The sequence below is a fragment of the Rosa chinensis genome, chromosome 2 (assembly GCF_002994745.2).
Source record: "Rosa chinensis cultivar Old Blush chromosome 2, RchiOBHm-V2, whole genome shotgun sequence".
NCBI classification, from domain to species: Eukaryota; Viridiplantae; Streptophyta; class Magnoliopsida; order Rosales; family Rosaceae; genus Rosa; species Rosa chinensis.
Window position 1 is genome coordinate 46,486,186 of NC_037089.1, and position 18,790 is coordinate 46,504,975.

Below are 18,790 nucleotides of genomic sequence, written 5' to 3' on the forward strand. Positions count from 1 at the left end.
CTCCATCATTACTCACACTAATTTACTCCATCTTTTCCAATTTCACTCTTCTTTCTCTTCCCTATATAAACACCTTCTCCTCTCACTCTAAAACACATTCCTTCATCCATCTCATCTTCTTTGTCTCTCCATTTCCTTTCCATTTTCCTTTTCCATTCTCTAGTTCTTAGTTTTGCATTTTCAAGTAAAGAGAAGAAGAAGAAGCCGTGAGGACATAGCCTCCATCGTCCACCTTGAAGACTTGCTTCCAAGATTCAAGATTCTAACGTTCAAGCTCTCCATCTCCATCTCCCCTCACGGTGTAATTCATTCTTTTTCCTTGTAATGATCTTTTGTTTTCCTTGTTTGAATTCATATGAACTTGTTTCTAGTTAACAATAATGTTAGGGTAAAGTTTAAACCCAACTTCTATGTTTAAATAAAGTTTTCGAATTCCATAATTGTGATTCTAAGTTGCTTATGTGAGTTTGTTAGATTGAATTTGCTTGATAGAAAACTTTTATATGTTTATCTTATTTGGGTCGACACTTATAGGATTTGCATGTAATTGGTGCTAGATTTAGGTAAACGATTCACCTAATATTTTTGTGAACCTAAATCACAAGTAGTAAAGGTTTTGGACAAAGGTCGAATTCAATTGAAGAGGATTGCAAATAGGTGAACTTATTCATAACTAGGTTGTGCACTTAAGTTGATAACCTTTCTCTATGCTTCTTGCATTGAACATGTTTTGATTAGCTAGCTTTCTAGACTATGATTGCATGTTTAATAGGATTAATCTAGGTGCTTTCACTTAGGTTAATTAGTAAAGGAAAGTAAAATATGGGAAATCATTTGCTTCAAATGTTTCACATGATCGACTTCTTTCTCATGACATAGATGATCAATTATAGGATTTGAATTGAGTTTAATCATATGGATGTGGTTTTGATCTTTGTTCCTTGTGTTCCACCCCTGTATATGTGTTTTTATATTTTCTTTATTTTATTTATTTTAATTTTCAATTCTATAAATCTTAAACCCCCCCCCTTTTATTTCGTTACTTGTATATATTTCTATTCTTTATTTTATTTTTGTAAATAATACTTTATTATTTTAATTCTTTATTTGTTTATACAATTGTATATATTTATATTCTTTATTTTATTTTTGTAAATAATACTTTTCTTTATTTGTTTCACAATTACAAGTGTACCCTCAATCCCCGGATAGAACGATCCCTACTTACCATATACTAACGACATTTCAGGGTTAAATTATGCGCTTGCTCTTAGCGCGTCAGTTATACCAGGTGTAGTGGCAACAATGGTAATTTGGGTGGATTTGGTTGCAACAACAACGGCGGCAAGGGGCCTGCAAGTGTCAGCGGTGGCAAAGTTGATGGCTCTTTTAGGTTGGCTGCAATGGCAAAACCTAATTGGGGTTGGGCTTTGCTTTGGCTTTTTGTTTTGGGCTTGGGGCCTAGGAGTGGTTGGGCCTCGAACTGGATGATTTGGCTGCTTCATGGGCCTTTGTTTTGCTCTACCCCTTTGGTGTGGGGTTGGTTGGATTGGGGCTCTAGGGCCCTTAGTACTATTTAATTTTCCTTTGGGTCGCAAGATCTAGTTGCTCGGTTGTACATTTATTTACGGAAAAATTTTAAGAATAGTACATGAAGTATAGGCCATTCCGAAGTTCGGTGTATTTGGTTTCAAAGAATTAACTTTGGTACATGACATTACAGTCCCGACCCAAAATCAGTGTATGCCGTTACGGCTCCGTTAGTCAATCTGATTTTAGTCAAATTTGTAAGGGCAAATTTGTCTCTTCATGAATTAACAAAAAAAAACTGCAGAAGAAGGAGAAGGAAGACGAAGAAGAAGGAGAATGAGGAGGAGAAGGAAGAAGAAGAAGAAAAAGAAGAGGGAAAAAGGAGGAGAACGAAGAAGAAGGAGGAGAACGAGGAAGAAGAAGGAGGAGAACGAGGAAGAAGAAGAAGAAGAAGGAGAAGGAAGAAGAAGAAGAAGAAGAAGAAGAAGAAGAAGAAGAAGAAGAAGAAGAAGGAGAAGGAAGAAGGAGAAGGAGGAAGAAGAAAAAGAAGAGGGAAGAAAGAGGAGAAGAAGAAAATCATATTAGGGTACCCAGATTTTGGGTGTCCAAATCAAATCGGGGAGGGAGGGAGGAAGAAGAAGAAGAAGAAGAAGAAGAAGAAGAAGGAAGAAGAAGGGAAGGAGAAGAAAATTAGATTTGGTGTCTACATAAAACTTGATATCGGAGATGGAGGGAGGGAGGGAGGAAGGAAGATGAAGGAGGAGGATAAGGAGGAAAAAGTCAAATAATCTGGGTATCCAAATCAAATTTTGGGGGGGGGGGGAGAGGAAGAAAAAGGAGGAAGAAGAAGAAAGATACCCAGAAATGGGTGTCCGAGAGAGAGAGAGAGAGGTGAAAATCTAAAATTACCCTTTGAAAATTGAATAATTTCATAAGTTTAACGGTGTTATTGACGTCATGTACTAAAAGTGGGTCGGGATTGGAACTTTATGTACCAAAGTTAATTCTTTGAAACCAAATACACCAAACTTCGGAACGGCCTATACTTCATGTACTGTTCTTAAAATTTTCCCTTTATTTACTCTGCTTCTGAGTTTCTAGGTTTTGTTAGAATAAATGGGCTTAATTGTCCTTAAAAGGTGGGTGTACCCGGGAGTGTGAGATTCTATTTTTCTTAGAATAGGTCTTTTGTATATCCTAAAGAATGGCTCTTTCTGTCGGCCCCTCAGGGGTGTGTCGTTTCTGGTACTACTTGCTGAATTATAAATTTGACTGACCTCATTCGATTAAAAAAAAAATGTTATCCTCGTCTTCATAATACAATCGACGTGTAATACCCCAGAAATTCGTATTTATTTTTTGAGGATTTTTCAGAATTAATTTAGTGGTTTTGGTACGAGTATGTGGTGCGTGGATGGAGCGGAAGTTTTTTAGACGAATTTTTATCCAAAAAGTATGATTTTTAGGGGGGGGGGGGGGGAGGAGGGTGCAAATGTTGACTTTTTATACGTTGGGTTTCTCCGAAAACTTCCTTCATGAAAGTCATAGAGCACGTCGATACTAGTTCGTGGATATATGGAATGTGGAAATCGAAGTTCGTATGAGGAAGTTATAGCCGTTGGAAAAAGTTTTCATTTTAGTATGGACAAAATACTGTTTACTCCCTATACTTATAGGGTTTCGACGTTTCAGTCCATGACGTTTCAATTTCACCTAAAAACTCACTGAACTCTTCAATTTCACCTAATTGGTCTTTGCCGTCAACTTTCCGTCAAAAACTCTGTTATCTTGCTGACGTGGGAATCCTTCTACAGTAAACTGGCTATTTTACCCTCACTGACCAAAAAAATAAAATTCTCTATTTTTTTACTCTCTTTTCTCTATTTTTTAATTTGTTCTTTTTTGTTCTTTTTTTTTTCCTACTTTTTTTTAACTCTATTTTCTCTATTATTTTTAAATTTTTTCTTTTTTTTTTCCTACTTTTTTTTTAACTCTCCTTTCTCTATTTTGTTAATTTGTTCTCTTTTTTTTTAAACTCTCTTTTCTCTATTTTTTTTAAATTTGTTCTCTTTTTTTTTTGCTACTGTTTTTTTCCCTTTTTTTATTTATTTGTTCTCTCTCTCTCACTTTTTTTTTTATATATTTCTTTCTCTTTTCTTTTTACCTCTTCCTCCTTTCTTCTCTTCGGCCATCTCTTTCCCCTCTCTTATCACAGCTCCTGCTTCTAGCCACGCCTGGACTCTAGAATGGTCGGGTTCTCTTCCCTTCAGATCCTGGCCACTTCGTGATATTGGAGCTATATCAGAAGCTTTCTATCGACATCAATAAAATTTCTATGGTGTTGGTTGCTAAGATGATGAGTCAAGAGAGAATCCAAATGATAAGATGTTTGAGTTTTTCTGCGCAAGACGGTGATTTGGTCTTTTTGGCTCTTTCTAATGGTAACTTGAGAGAGAAATGTTTGAACAATTTTGGCGCCAAAGAAAGGGAGGTGGAAAAAAAATAAAAAAGAGTTAAAAAAAAAAGAGTAGAAAAAAAAAATTAAAGAACAAATTAAAAAAAAAAAGATAAAGAAAAGAGAGTTTAAAAAAAAGGGATAATGATAAAAAAGGTCATTTTGAAGTGTCATATTATAATTTAAACACCACGAATGTTCCGATGATAATTTAGGTCACATGTTCACAATCTACCACTGCATTTCAAATTAATTACAAAACTGCCACCGTTAGTTTTCTTTGGCAGTTTCTGGCCGGTAAAGTAAAACTTGTTCATCTTCTCCATATCGTTTCGGGATTTCAAACGTCAAAAAATCACTCAACCCTACTCCGAAATAGAGAATTCTTAATCCTCTTCATCTCCGGCTACCACATTCTGAGACACATACATTCTCGACGACTGTTTTTCTCAACGGTGAAGCAGCGCCGACTGTGCAAAAGTACTTCACAGAAAAAGCCCCAAATTTTAGGGATTTGAAGAATTGCAGAACTCGAATCGTCTACCTCGAACGGGTAATCTTTCAGACTCGATTCTCAGAAACTTCTCTTACTTAATTTCGAGTCATTGAGATAGTGTTTTGTTTTGAAATTATAAGTCGAATATGATTTATAATTATTTCTGCATTTGATTCTGAAACAAAACAATTCGATTCCAAGTTTTGGTTTGGTTTGAGTGAAGATTTAAAGCTTTTTTGAGTGGAGATGATCAGTGACTGTCTTAAAAATTTAGTTTGATGCTGTGACATAGGCTACTGAGTGGGTATCATTTCATTTTGGAGTGGCTCTGTTTCCATATTAGTGTGATTTGATACATAGTCATTACCATTTATGTGGAGATAATGATTGTGTGTGATGCTGTTTAGGCTTTAGGCTTTACTTGAATGGAAATTCTACTACTGCAAATACCTATTTTATAGGCTCAGATAATGAAACTGGTCAGTGATCATATAACTGATCATGTAACTGGCCATGTAACTTACATGTATATAACTGATCATGTAAACTGCCCATGTAACTGGCCATGTAACTGCTCATGTAACTGGACATGTAACTACCCATGTAACTTACATGCATGTAACTGATCATATAACTGGCAATGTAACTTACATGCATGTAACTGGCCAAGTAACTGATTATGTAACTGGCCAAGTAACTGATTAAGTAACTTACAACATATGTAACTGGCCAAGTAACTGTTTATGTAACTGACGTTGAAATTGACATGAGCTTTAAGTCTGTAACTGACCATGTAACTAACCATGTAACTGATCATGTAACTTACAATATATGTATCTCGCCAAGTAACTGATTATGTAACTGCAAACTCAATGCTAACCTTCTTATTTTTTCAACAGAATTTAAACATCAGAAATGGCAAGAACAAAAAGAAAAGAAAGGGAACCAAGTGATGATAACGAAGACTACCAAGAGGTAGAATTAGAAGATGAAGAAGACAATCAAACGATACACACAAAGAAGAATTCGAAGAAGAGCTTGAAGAAATAAAAAAAAAGGAGACAGGAAGAAACAGAAGATGAAGAAGAAGAAGAAGAACCATCACTGAAGAGATTGAAATCAAAAAAAAAAAAAGACAAGAAGAAACAGAAGAAGAAGAAGTAGAACAATCACCAAAGAAGGGTTCTTCAAAAGTTATTAGCAAAAAACCTGAAGTGCAAGAAGAAGTAGAAGAAAAACTTGAAGCAGCACCAAAGAGGAAAAAAAATGTGAGACCAGGACATGTGCAGTACAAGTGCACTTTAATAAGTTTCTTGAACACAATTAAAGATAACAAGCAGAATCTCAGTGCAAGAACATTAGATTTGCTCAGGCAGTCACCATTTGGAAATATTGTCGATGCATTCCATGGTGGCTACATAGAGGAGAAGTCAGCCAAGAAATCTGATGATTTCATTACACTCCTCCTACAGGCCTACGACCATGAAAATGACCTCTTCTTCTTTGGAAAGAAGAAATTCAGGATCTCGACAAGAGATATTTCAAAGATCCTAGGAATGCCAGAAAAAGGTGAGTTGGTCCCAAAGACTTCTGAGGGGGCATATCAGTCCGACTTTATCCAGCAGTTTTTTTCAAACACAGCGAGAATTAACAAGAGAGCCGTGGAGAAAGCTCTGCAAGATGCGCTCAAAGAGAATGCAACAACAGAAGAAAGCATTGAGAAGAAGGACAAAAATGTGGCAAGATTAATCTTGCTGGACTTGTTCATCAAGTATCTGTTCCCAAATGCAGGAGGAACAATTTCATGGGACTATGTAAAAGCCTGCGAAAATTTGGATAAGATCAGATCTTATGACTGGGCAAGGGAAGTTGGAAGCTTCTTTAAAAAGTCTATAAAGACTTTGAAAAGAAAAAGGAGTCAAGCAGCCCATATAGTAGTAATACAGGGGGCTGTGTTCTGATAATACTGGTAAGTTACTGTCAGACTGAAATGTAACTGGGCAAGTCACTGATCAAGTCAAACTACAAGTCACTATGACTTTTTTTTTTTTTTTTGTGCAAGCAGTATTGGTTCTGCCAAAAGACTGGAAAAATCAAGCCAATATCTGGAAGGGAGAACGAAGATCATGGGATGAGAAAATGGGACATCCAGAAACTGATAAAGAATTGGCCATGTTTTAACAGCTTGAAAAAAATAGAGGTATTTTCTTCTTTGTCAAAGTAGTTGTCACTGGACAAGTGACTGGCCAAGTAACTATCTTAGTTAAAAGTCACTGATTAAGTCACTGTCACACTGCATGTCAATGGCCAAGTCACACTTCTGTCACTGGGCTTCATAACTGTTGTAAACATGTCATTGCTCGTGTAACTGACAAAGTAACTGGCCAAGTCACTGTCCATGTAACTGACAAAGTGACTGGCCAAGTCACTGTCCATGTGAAGACACTGGCCAAGTCACTGTCTATGTAACTGACAAAGTAACATGTCACATAGCATGTCAGTGACATATTGAATATGTTTCTTTCAGAAAATCTTTGAAAGCCTGAAGGAGGATAGAGAGGAATCAGAATCAGAGGAAGAGGAGAATAGATCAGATGAAGCAAAGACAGTTTCGGAAGGAGAGGAAAAAGGAGCTGATGACCAGAATTGTGAAAACGAAGAAGATAACCTAGAAGTTCAGGTGGCTAAACAGGAAACAGTTTCAGGAAAAAAACAAATGGGAGAAAGAGCTTCAGAAAAAGGAGGAGGAGATAAGATATAAGACTGCAGAGAAAGATAATTTGAAGAAAAAGCTGAATGAAAAGGAACAGGAACTAAGGAAAATCACAGAGGACATGGTGAATCTGGAGGAAAGAAATGCTACACTTGTGACCGAGAATTTCTGCCTTGCATCGTCGGTGAAGGAGTTAGAGATAAAATTGAAGGAATTGGAGCAAATGTTGAGCCCAAAGACTCACACCTCAACAGTAGCTCAGCAGCCTAGCTCCCCACCTCCTAACTCAACAGAAGGAAAAAATGAATTAAATGAAGCTGCATCTAAGGCTGCTGAAAAAACAAAAGAGAAAGATCAATCGACTGTTGAGGAAGGTCAGTCCCATGGGATCTGCACAGTCGAAGAATCTGCAGAAGCAGCAGCATCTCAATCTCCACCTCACTGCACAGTGGCAGAAGAAACTAAATCGACACCTCCATCACATAAGGAGTCACAGTTCCAGAGCCCCACAGTCCACATGCTCACAGTGGCAGAAATGGAAAAACAAGCTGACAAGTGTCATATAGTGAAAAGTCCTATAGTTGAAGAAGCATTTCAACTTCATAAGTTGAGCATAGAGAAAGAGAAGAAGACACCAGAGCAGAGCCAAAAGGGAGAGTTAACAATGCACCTTACAGAGCAACATTCAGGTGAAACGATATCATCAATGGGTCTCTACTCTTACGTTGTGAGATTAAAGAATAGGAGAAGAACACAGAAAAAGGACAACATTTACTGGTAGGGAGATGTGAAAGAAAAAAGACAGAAGAAAGCAAAGGAGATTGAAGAGAGATTGAAAGATGCTGAAAAGAGAGAAAAAAAAGGAGATGAAGGCTTCACTGCCAGATGCTGAACGTAAAAACCTAGAACAAATGGTAGCACAACAGAAATTGGACGATTTACCAGAGGATGTTCTGGAAGCAATAAGAGAGATGGACGCTGCAAAAAATGCACAAATCAATAAAGAGCCAGAAGAGAAACATATACCTGCTGAGGTCGTAAACTGGGAGGAGAGCAAAGTATACAATTTTATGGACCAGGACACCAAGAGAAGAGTCCAGAAATACTGGCAAAATGCACTATCAGGGTAATAATTTAATTAAGTTAAATTTCTATTTTAAACTTATTGTCACTTGCCAAGTCACTATCCATGTAACTGACAAAGTAACTGGCCAAGTCACTGTCCATGTGAACTCACTGGCCAAGTCACTGTCTATGTAACTAACAAAGTAACTGTCCAAGTCACTGTCCATGGCCAAGTAACTGTCCATGTATATGGCGAAGTCACTGTCCATGTGATGACACTGGCCAAGTCACTGTCTATGTAACTGACAAAATAACTGGCCAAGTCACTGTCCATGTAAATGCGGAAGTCACTGTCCATGTATATGGCGAAGTCACTGGCCATGGCCAAGTCACTGTGCATGTATATGGCCAAGTCACTGGCCATGTGAAGTCACTGGCCAAGTCACTGTCAATGTAACTGACAAAGTAACTGGCCAAGTCACTGTCCATGTAAATCCGGAAGTCACTGGCCATGTGAAGACACTGGCCAAGTCACTGTCCATGTAACTGACAAAGTAACTAGCCAAGTAAAGTCGCTGGCCAAGTCACTGTCCATGTAAATGAAGAAGTCACTGGCCAAGTCATTGGCAATGTGATTGTTAAATAACCAACATCACAAACTATGTTACTTACATTTCATTCTTTGCAGAGTATACTTCTGGGATGGAAGCAGGTATGGAGCACAGGTTTCAAGACAGGATTTAAAAGACATAATCATGGATGAACCGATAGCAAGCAATTGCATCGAATGTTATGGAATTCTCTTGACTGATCAGTTGTTGGAGAAAGAATCACAAGGCTTGGATGTCCCAACTTTTATGAATCCGTTATGCTGGGTAAGTAGTGGAACGATTATCAATCTAAAATCAAAGCAAATAATTCTTAATTGATAATAACTAGTCTTCTTTTTTTCTTACAAACAGCATTCTGCAGAAAATTTGACGGTGTATTACGTACATCTGTACCTCTGCGAACCACTGTTCGAAAATCTGGCAAGATCCAACTATATATTCTTCCCAATCTCACATGAATCAGGATTTCATCATACACTGCTCATTTTTGACAAGGAATTAAAGAAATGGTTCCACTCTGATTCAAAAGACCAAAAAAATCATCAACTGGAAAATGCTTTCAAAATGTTCAAAAAATGGTATGAAACACTTTCGTCATACTAATTTCATATATTTAATTTAAGCAGAAAGCATATTATTGATTATGTCGCGATGTTGGAAATGCAGGTTGAAATGGTAGAGCTTTGGATGACTGCAGTAAAAGAACAAGCAGATGACATGCTAGGACAAGGTTGCAGGATGAAATTTGATGAAAAGAACAGTTCAGAAGAACAACGGAAAATGATAGAAGTTCCATTGACTGAAACAGAGAGAGAAAGCATAAAGTGGATCAAGGATAACTACAAACAAAAAATGACAGTGACAGAACTCAAAGACAGCCCTCAGCAAGGAGAAGATTCGTAAGTACACAGCTCTTTAAAAATGTCAATATAATCATTATAAATTTCAAAATCATTTACTTCAATTTTTATATGATGAACAGATTGGATTGCGGACTTTTTGTAATGTACACAATGGAGAAAATTTCGAACAAAGGGACAGTTCCAAAGAAGCTCACAAAGGATGATATTTTGAAATTTACAGCTCATGTGGTAAAGTCATTTGCAGAGAGTAAGCACTACTGGAACTCACAACATAATGAAGTGTAGAAATTTGTTTAGGGAATAGGATACGTTATATAGGTTATATAGGAAATGACTATATAGGTTATATAGTCATTTCCAAATATTAAAAAATTTCCTTTTTTTAATATTTTCTTGCAGATATTGCTTCAGTATATAAAATTTTGTCTGATATGATACCTTTTAAAGTAAGTAAATGGCTAAGTTACAGAGAAACTGAATGTCACTGGCCAAGTCACTGTCCGTCTCAAGTAACTGGCAAAGTCACTGATCAGTTACATGCATGTAAGTTACATGGACAGTTACATGGCCAGTTACATGGGCAGTAACTGGCCAAGTCACTGGCAAAGTAACTGACAAAGTCACTCACTAGCAAAAGACAAGACATTACCAAACTGATCTTTTTATTTTTAATTGCAGCATGCCGCTGCACCGCGACTGCAGCGTTCCGCTGCACAAAACAAACTGTAAAAAAATTCATATCCTTACATGCATTATAAAGTAATTGCCCAAGTCACTGGCCAAGTCACTGACCAAGTAACTTAAAAAATAATGTCAGGAGCCAATAAATAGAACAAGAAACTGTAAAAATTGAAGTCACTGCTTATGTCACTGTCTATGTTTCAAATTACCTACTCAACCCTTCAACTTCCAGAAAACTGCCACTGGCAGTTATCCTCCCGAGGGCGACTATATCTCTTGGTTCATTTTACAATATCTTTTCACAATTTCAAAATTCATAGAAACTGCTCAAAGATTTTCTCTCCGGCTAAAATAGCGGACAACGACTGATTTCCGCCACCGTCAACCGTGGGTAAGCAAGAGTGATTCACCGACTAAGCCCCAAATTCTACGGTTCTACAAATTTACCAAAAATATTTGAAAATCTGTGCTCGTCAGACAGCCGCCGGTAACTTCCTCCTACTTCTTTCATATAATTTCGATTTGAATAGCATGCGTTTTGTTTGAATTAGAAAAGATATTTCAATTAAATGTGGAGTCTCATGAGAAAATGAAATTGAATGCGAGATTTGTTTGGCTTACATGTGGAATCTGATGAGAAAATGGTGAGATTTGTTTGATTTACATGTGGAATCTGATGAGAAAATGTTGAGATTTGTTTGACTTACATGTGGAATCTGATGAGAAAATGATGATTTCTGTTTCAATTACATGTGGGATGTGATGAGAAAATGAATTTCCACGTTAGTTTTGTTTGAATTACATGTGGGATGATGCCATAAAATTTCAGCATTTTGTCAAAGTTCAATGTCTTTGTCACTGCCCATGTCGCTGCACTGGTCACTGGCTATGATAATGTAACTGGTCATGTCACTGATCATGTCACTGTTTATGTCACTACTTTAAACATGTGCATAAATATGTCACTGGTTATGTAACTATCAAAATAACTATTGAATCATTATCATAAACATGTGCATAAATATGTCACTGGTTATGTAGCTATCAAAATAACTATTGAATTCTAAACATGTGCATAAATATGTCACTACTTTAAACATGTGCATAAATATGTCACTGATTATGTAACTATCAAAATAACTATTGAATCATTATCATAAACATGTGCATAAATATGTCACTGGTTATGTAGCTATCAAAATAACTATTGAATTCTAATTTTCTTAACTGTTTACAGGATTTTTTTAAAAAGTTTGAGGAATGGCCGAACTAAAAAGAAAACAAAGTGAGGAATCCAGAGAAGAACAATCTGAAGAACAAAGTTCAGAAGAAACAATTGCGGAAAAGTTAAAACAGATAAAACGGAATAAAGTAAATGAGAGAAAAAGGCGAAAGCAGAAAACTGAAGATGAAGAACAATCAAGTGAAGATGAGGAAGAAACAACTAAAGTTGAAGAAGAATCTAATGAAGAACCAGTCCGGGGTAAGAAGACGAAGAAGGATAACAAGAAGAAAAGAACAAAACAGGGAAGAAACTGAAGATGAAGAAGAAGAATCTGATGGAGAAGAAGTTCCTGCCAAGAAGAAGAAGAAAATGGATAAAAGGAAGGCAAAAAAAGAGAGTACAAAGAAGAAGGAAGAAACTGACGAGGAAGAAGATAAAAAGGATGATGTAGAGGAAAAAGTCCTAGGGAAAAGGAAAAGATATGTAAAAGAGGGTTATGTGCAATATCGCTGCACAATGATTTCTTTTCTGAAAACAATTTCAGAAAACAAAAATAACCTGACTGAAGGGACTTTAGAGCTGCTGCAGAAAACTCCCTTTGCAACGCTGATAGATGCATTCCATGGAGGTTCAATTAAAGAAAAGGATGCAAAGAAATCAGATGATTTAATCACACTTCTACTACAAGCATACGACAGCGACACAGACCTTTTTGTGTTTGGAAACAGGAAATTCAGAATGTCAACAAGTGATATATCTATGATTTTAGGAGTGCCGGGATCCGGGTTATCAGTACCAAAGACCAAAGAAGGGGCATACAAATCTGAGTTCGTGACTAAATACTTTGACAAAAAGCAGAGGATCAACAAGGCGGCTGCAGAGGAAGCTTTGAAGAAGGCATTGGCAGAAACTCCAGAAACAGGGGAAGAAAAAACAAAACGGGACAGAAATGTTGCCGTATTAATACTCCTGAACCTTTTCATCAAACTGCTGTTCCCAAACTCTGGAGGAACAATATCTTGGGACTATATAAGAGTCTGTGAAGAGGTGGAAAGTCTGGGAAAATATAGCTGGGCAAAGGAAGTTAGCGACTTCCTTAAAAAATCAATTAAACGAAAAGGAAAAGAATCCCAAAACATGGCAGGTTGCGTGATATTGGTGATGGTAAATTCCCGTACCTTGTTAAAAATTTGTTTATGCATCATTTTGCTGTCCCATAATTAACTATGTATGCTGTTGTAAGTACAAAAACTAGATCAATGTCATGTCATTGGTCAAGTCACTGGACAGGTAACTTGCCAGGTCACTGTTGATGTTACTATCAAGTTTATGTCACTGACAATGTCACTGTTTGTGTATTTGCATATGTCATTGCTTATGTTTGTGATATTCATATTGCTAAGCAGCTGTTTGAAAAATAACTAACTAGTTTTCTATTTTTATTTTTTATTTTCTAAACAGTACTGGTTTTACCACAAGACGGGAGTAGTGCCGCCAATCTTTGGAAGAGAAACTGAAAAACATGGAATAAGAAAGTGGCAATTAAAGACCCTGATAGAAAAAAAAAAAAGGGATTTCAACACCATGGGGAAGTTGAAGGTATGTTAATTTGATGTAGATAAACTAGGTCACTGGTCTTGTTAATGTTGTAGGGTTCCAACTGCTCAGGTCACTGAGCAAGTCATTGACTATGTCACTGCTCATGTTATAGTTATATTTTCATGTCACAGTGCATGTAACTTACTTGGCCAGTTACATGATCAGTTACTTATATCCAATGTTGTAGGGTTCCAACTGCTCAGGTCACTGAGCAAGTCATTGACTATGTCACTGCTCATGTTATTGTTATATTTTGATGTCACAGTGCATGTAACTTTACATGTCTATGATTGTGTTGTTGTTTTATTTCTGCCACTGCTTAAGTCACTAACAACTTTTGTAATTTTGTTTCAGAAAATCTTTGATAAAGTTAAAGAAGATGCAGAGGAAGAAGATTATGAGTCTAATACAGACACAGAAAGTAGAGAAAAAAAGAATGATGGGCAAGAAGAAAATGTTGAAACTAGAACCAGTGGAAATATGGTGACGGAGACTGCATCGACTGATAAACAGAATAAAGAATTAGAGAAAAATCTTCAGAAAAAGGAAGAAGAGCTGAGAGAGGTGGAAATAGAGAAAAAAGTCTTGGAAGAAAAAATAAGGAAATTGGAGAAAGAACTGGAAACAAGAGAAAAGAAAGGTGACAACATTAACAATGAGAAGATGGAGACAGAGATAGGAAAGACCAATGAAGAGAAGAATGAATTACAGACAAAGCTCGAGGGAAAGGAAGAAGAGCTAAGTGCTTTGCAAAAAGAAGTTGAGGAGAAAGAAAAGGAAATTGCCAAAATAAACGAAGAGAAGGAGGATACATTATTGGAAAATGAGGTGTTGAAAATTGAGAAAGCCTCACTGATTAAAAGAGTGAAGCAATTGGAGGGCATAGTAATGGCACTAACTGAGAAGTATGAGTCGCCAATAACACGTCCAGGTGATGACAACGACTCAACTCCTCCTCCCCCACCACCTAGTTTCCCTCCACCAAAATCAAAGGCCCCTCAGGACAAGCCAACTGACAGCAAGCACTCCAAAAACACAAAATCTCAATGTGGAATTCAGGGAACTCAATCACAACCTACCGACTCCACAGTAAGCGGATCTGGGGAACCTCACTCTACTGACCGAGGACATCAGTCACCACTTGAATGCCTTGCCCAAGTAGCTGCAGAAGTTCATTCACCAACCTCTCCTGATATTAAATTGAGAATGACGGAAGATGCTTGCACACCGAATACAGCTTGGGTTAATGCATTGTTTGTGTTTCCACCTCCGAGCGCGTTACAAACTCCACCTCCAAGAAAAGTCCATTTGGAAGATATGGAAGCAGAGCCACACAAGTATCAAATCATTGTATCACCAGAAGTTCAGCCTATTTTTGACGTTGAACCGATCAGTTGCTGTCCTCATACGGAACAGATGACAAGAGCTAAGTTCACCAAGCCAATATTAGATGACATATCATGGCAGGACTCAGAATCTATTGGCCTCTATTGTTATGTGGTTAGGACGAAGAGAAAAGAGACAGTACAAAAAAAATATCATATTTTCTGGTGGGACGAAGTGAAAGAGCAAAGGCAGAGGGTGAAAATAACCAGAATCAAAGCACTGAAAAAGAAAAAAGGACAGACAGCTGAACAGCAGCCAGAGCAGGAAGTGATACATGATTTGACGATTCAAGTGGATGACGATAAAGAAACAGAAAAAAGCAAAATTGAAGTCATAGATTGGCAAAACCTACCACTGTACAACCTACTTGCCATGCCAAATAAAAGCAAATTAGAGAAGTACTGGAACAAGGCAGAACAAAGGTAAAATTTCATGTTACAGCCCACCACCTAGTGACTTCAATTGCAATGTAGCTAGCATAGTCACTGGCCAAGTCACTGTCCAGATCATTTTCAATTGCCATGTAGCTGGCCTAGTAACTGGTCAAGTCACTGTCCAGATCATTTTCAATTGCCATGTAGCTGGCCTAGTCACTGGCCAAGTCACTGTCCAGATCATGGCAATTGAGATGTAGCTGGCCTAGTCACTGGTCAAGTCATTGTCCAGATCATTTTCAATTTCAATGTTGCTGGCCAAGTCACTGTCCAGATCATTTTCAATTTCCATGTAGCTGGCCAACTCAATGTCCAGATTATTGGCAAGTGCAAAGTAACTGGCTAAGTCACTGGACTAACACCGTTCTATGTTATGCAGCGTATTATTCTGGGAGGGAAAAGAGCCTGGAAGTGAAAACACAAGGGCAGATGTCAAAATGTTCATAAACAATCTATCAATAGCAAACAACTGGATTGATTGCTATGGGGAAATATTGAAGGATGAAATGCAAAATGAAAGTTCACAAAATTTAGGAAGATCTGCTTATATGCATACCATGTGTTGGGTAAGTATGACGAGCAATTTCTATAAAAATTAAATCCTTATGTCTCATTCTTTGTTTATTTTATAACTCGTTCTATGTATTTCTTTCTTTCTTTTTTTAAATAGTATTCGACAATACATTTAACTGTGAGAAACCTCCATCAATACTTGTGTGAGCCACTGTTCCAAAACATGGGAAAATGCAGCATGCTTTTCTTCCCAATTACCCATAATGAAGAATTTCACCACACACTATTGGTCTTTGACAAGGACATACCGCAATGGCTGCATTTTGATTCACTGAAACCAAGAAGAGCAGGAACAGGACAGTGCTTTAAAAGCATAAAAAAATTGGTAAGAAACTTCTTACTGACCATGTATCTGACCACGTAACTATCACTCACAAATCTGTTAAAAAATACAGGTTGAAATGATCGAGCTGTGGATGAGAGCAGTAAAAGATCAAGCAGACGATATGCTGCAGCAAGGCTGCCGAATGAAATTTGACAAGAGTCAAAGCACCCACACAAAATTAAAGATGGTTGAAAGTAGTTTGAGCGATGATGAGATAAGAACAATAAGGTGGATAAAGGAAAATTATGACGGTGGAAGGATCCCTTTGAACCAGGCCAGAATCTGCCCCCAACAAGACGAAGGATCGTAAGTCTATATTCAAAAATTTTAAATGATAACTTTACTGTTACTAAATTGGTCAAAATCATTAACATGAAAACTTTTTAATTGACAACATATTAGATTGCGGAGCTTTTGTAATGTATTACATGGACAAAATGGCAAAAGATGAGAAGATGCCAAACAAAGTCAACAAAGCTCAGATCATGAAATTCAAAGCTCAAATATTCAAAAAATTTGTTGAACATAAGCAAAGCTGGAACTCAGCAAATTAAGAATTTTAGATATTTGTTTGTTTACTTCAGAAATTCAGAAATTTGTTGTTTAGTTCAGACTATGAATTGTATGGATCTTTTTATTTAAGATTAATGCATCTTCTGAATTCATAGGACAAGTCACTGACTTGGCCAGTGTCAAAGAAACTGGCCAAGTAACTGTCCATGTAAATGCGGAATGTATATGGCTAAGTCACTGGCCAAGTCACTGTCTATGTATATGGCGAAGTCACTGGCAATGTGAAGTCACTGGCCAAGTCATTGTCCATGTATATGGCGAAGTCACTGGCCAAGTCACTGGCCATGTGAAGTCACTGACCAAGTCACTGTCCATGGCCAAGTCACTGTCCATGTAACTGACAAAGTAACTGGCCAAGTAAAGTCGCAGGCCAAGTCACTGTCCATGTAAATGAGGAAGTCACTAGCCAATGAGTTGGGCAATGTGAAGTCACTGGCCAAGTCATTGGCAATGTGATTGTTAAATAACCAACATCACAAACTACGTTACTTACACTTCACTGACAATGTATGTAACTGAACATGTAACTAATCATGTAGCTGAATATGTAACTGGACAAAAAACATTAAAAATCTAAGTCACTAGAGAAGTGACAACCAAAATGATATTTCTATTTCAGTTTGCAGTGTGTCGCTGCAACACAACGGCAGTGTTCCGCTACCAATTAACAAACCAAAGTTGGTGTAGATACTTCATTTTTTAATTGTCATTAATATTTGCAGCGTGCCGCTGCACCGCAACGGCAGCGTTCCGCTGCCAATAACCAAATCTATAAGCAGTGATCCAACTACAAGTCATTTAACAAGGTAACTAAAAACTAATGTTAATCTAAATCTAAATAAAATGGTTATGTCACTGTACATGTAACTATTAAAAAACTGTAGGACACAGAATACTGAATAATTTATAAAAGAAGAAAGCAGATACACTGTCTCATAGTAAAAAAAAATTGCAATGAGTAAGCAATTCTTATCATTTATTGAAAAAAATGAAAAATCAAAACAAAACTTCAAACTGTATTGGAGTCACTTGCTATGTCACTTGCCATGTCACTGTTAAAGGCATGTAAGCCGAATAGAACCTATATCGGAGCTGTACAACTCTTTCTGTTGTGACCATCACATTTTACGCACCCACCACACTTGATCACCCTGGTTTGCTCGCTCCTTTTTCTGAACCTCTTCTTTCTAGGCCTTCCCGGTGGTCTTCTAGTCAAAGGAGGCTGCAATATCACCGCATCTCTACCAAAATCATGCACTTGCTTCGAAATAGAGGGAAGAGGATTAATTGGGAAAGAATAAGTTTCTCGATATTTCTCCACCTTGTACAGCTCATTGACATACAAATACGGGGAAGAACCATGTTGTTGGATCACTACAAGGGCATGGGAACATGGGAAGCCATACAGCTGCCATTCTCCACACGAACAAAAGTGAGTTTCCAAATTTACCAGGCTATTGTACTTCTGGCAATGAACTTCATACACATAGGTATCAGACCTGCTCACTCTCCAATGCCTTCCGACTTCCAAATTCTCCTTCAGCTTCTTTTCAATCACCGGGCACAACTCAGAGAACCATTCTTGAGCATCCTGCTTCCGAGCAGCAATTGAAGCCATGGACTTCACTCTAATCCCATCATTAATATCAAGAATAGGAAGACTCTTCAAAGGCAACACCCAATTATTGAAAGACTCAGCCAAGTTATTTGTCATTTCACCAAATCTTTCGCCGTTAAAGTACGCCATACACCAGTTCTCCTTCGGAAGATCCTCCAGAAATTGAGCAACTATGTCGCCACCTTCACTCCTCAAGATTTCCATATTGAACTCATACATCTCCGGTGTGCGAGAATAAGCACAACACATAAACAAGTAAGGAATCCGATCCTTAAGGTAAGAACCTGCTAGAAATTTGTCAGAAAGGTTAGTCATCAGATGTCTAAAACAAAACCCATGTGGATTATTGGGAAACACACTAGGGAAAGCACTAACAAGCCCAACATGACGATCAGAAATGAACGTCACCCTCCTCATAGGGAGTTTTGCAAACTCTTCAGCCAAAACCTCAAGAAAAAATCTCCAATTACTCTCATTTTCAGAATCGACATCTCCAATTACTCTCATTTTCAGAATCGACAATAGCATAAGCAACTGGATACAAGCCTGAACACAAAAACAAAATGATGTCACTGTCATGTAACTGTTAATGTCACTGACCATGTCGCTGACATAACTGCATATTACTTGACAGTGACATGGC

The 18,790-nt window shown here is 37.5% G+C and overlaps 1 protein-coding gene across 1 annotated transcript; it reads right to left on the bottom strand.

The window, feature by feature from the left end:
- Positions 1–17,610: 17,610 nt before the first annotated feature.
- Positions 17,611–18,750, bottom strand: LOC112184383. Its single transcript, XM_024322640.1, has one exon. The coding sequence runs from the start codon at positions 18,748–18,750 to the stop codon at positions 17,611–17,613; it is 1,140 nt and encodes a 379-aa protein (XP_024178408.1).
- Between the last annotated feature and the right edge of the window lie 40 nt (positions 18,751–18,790).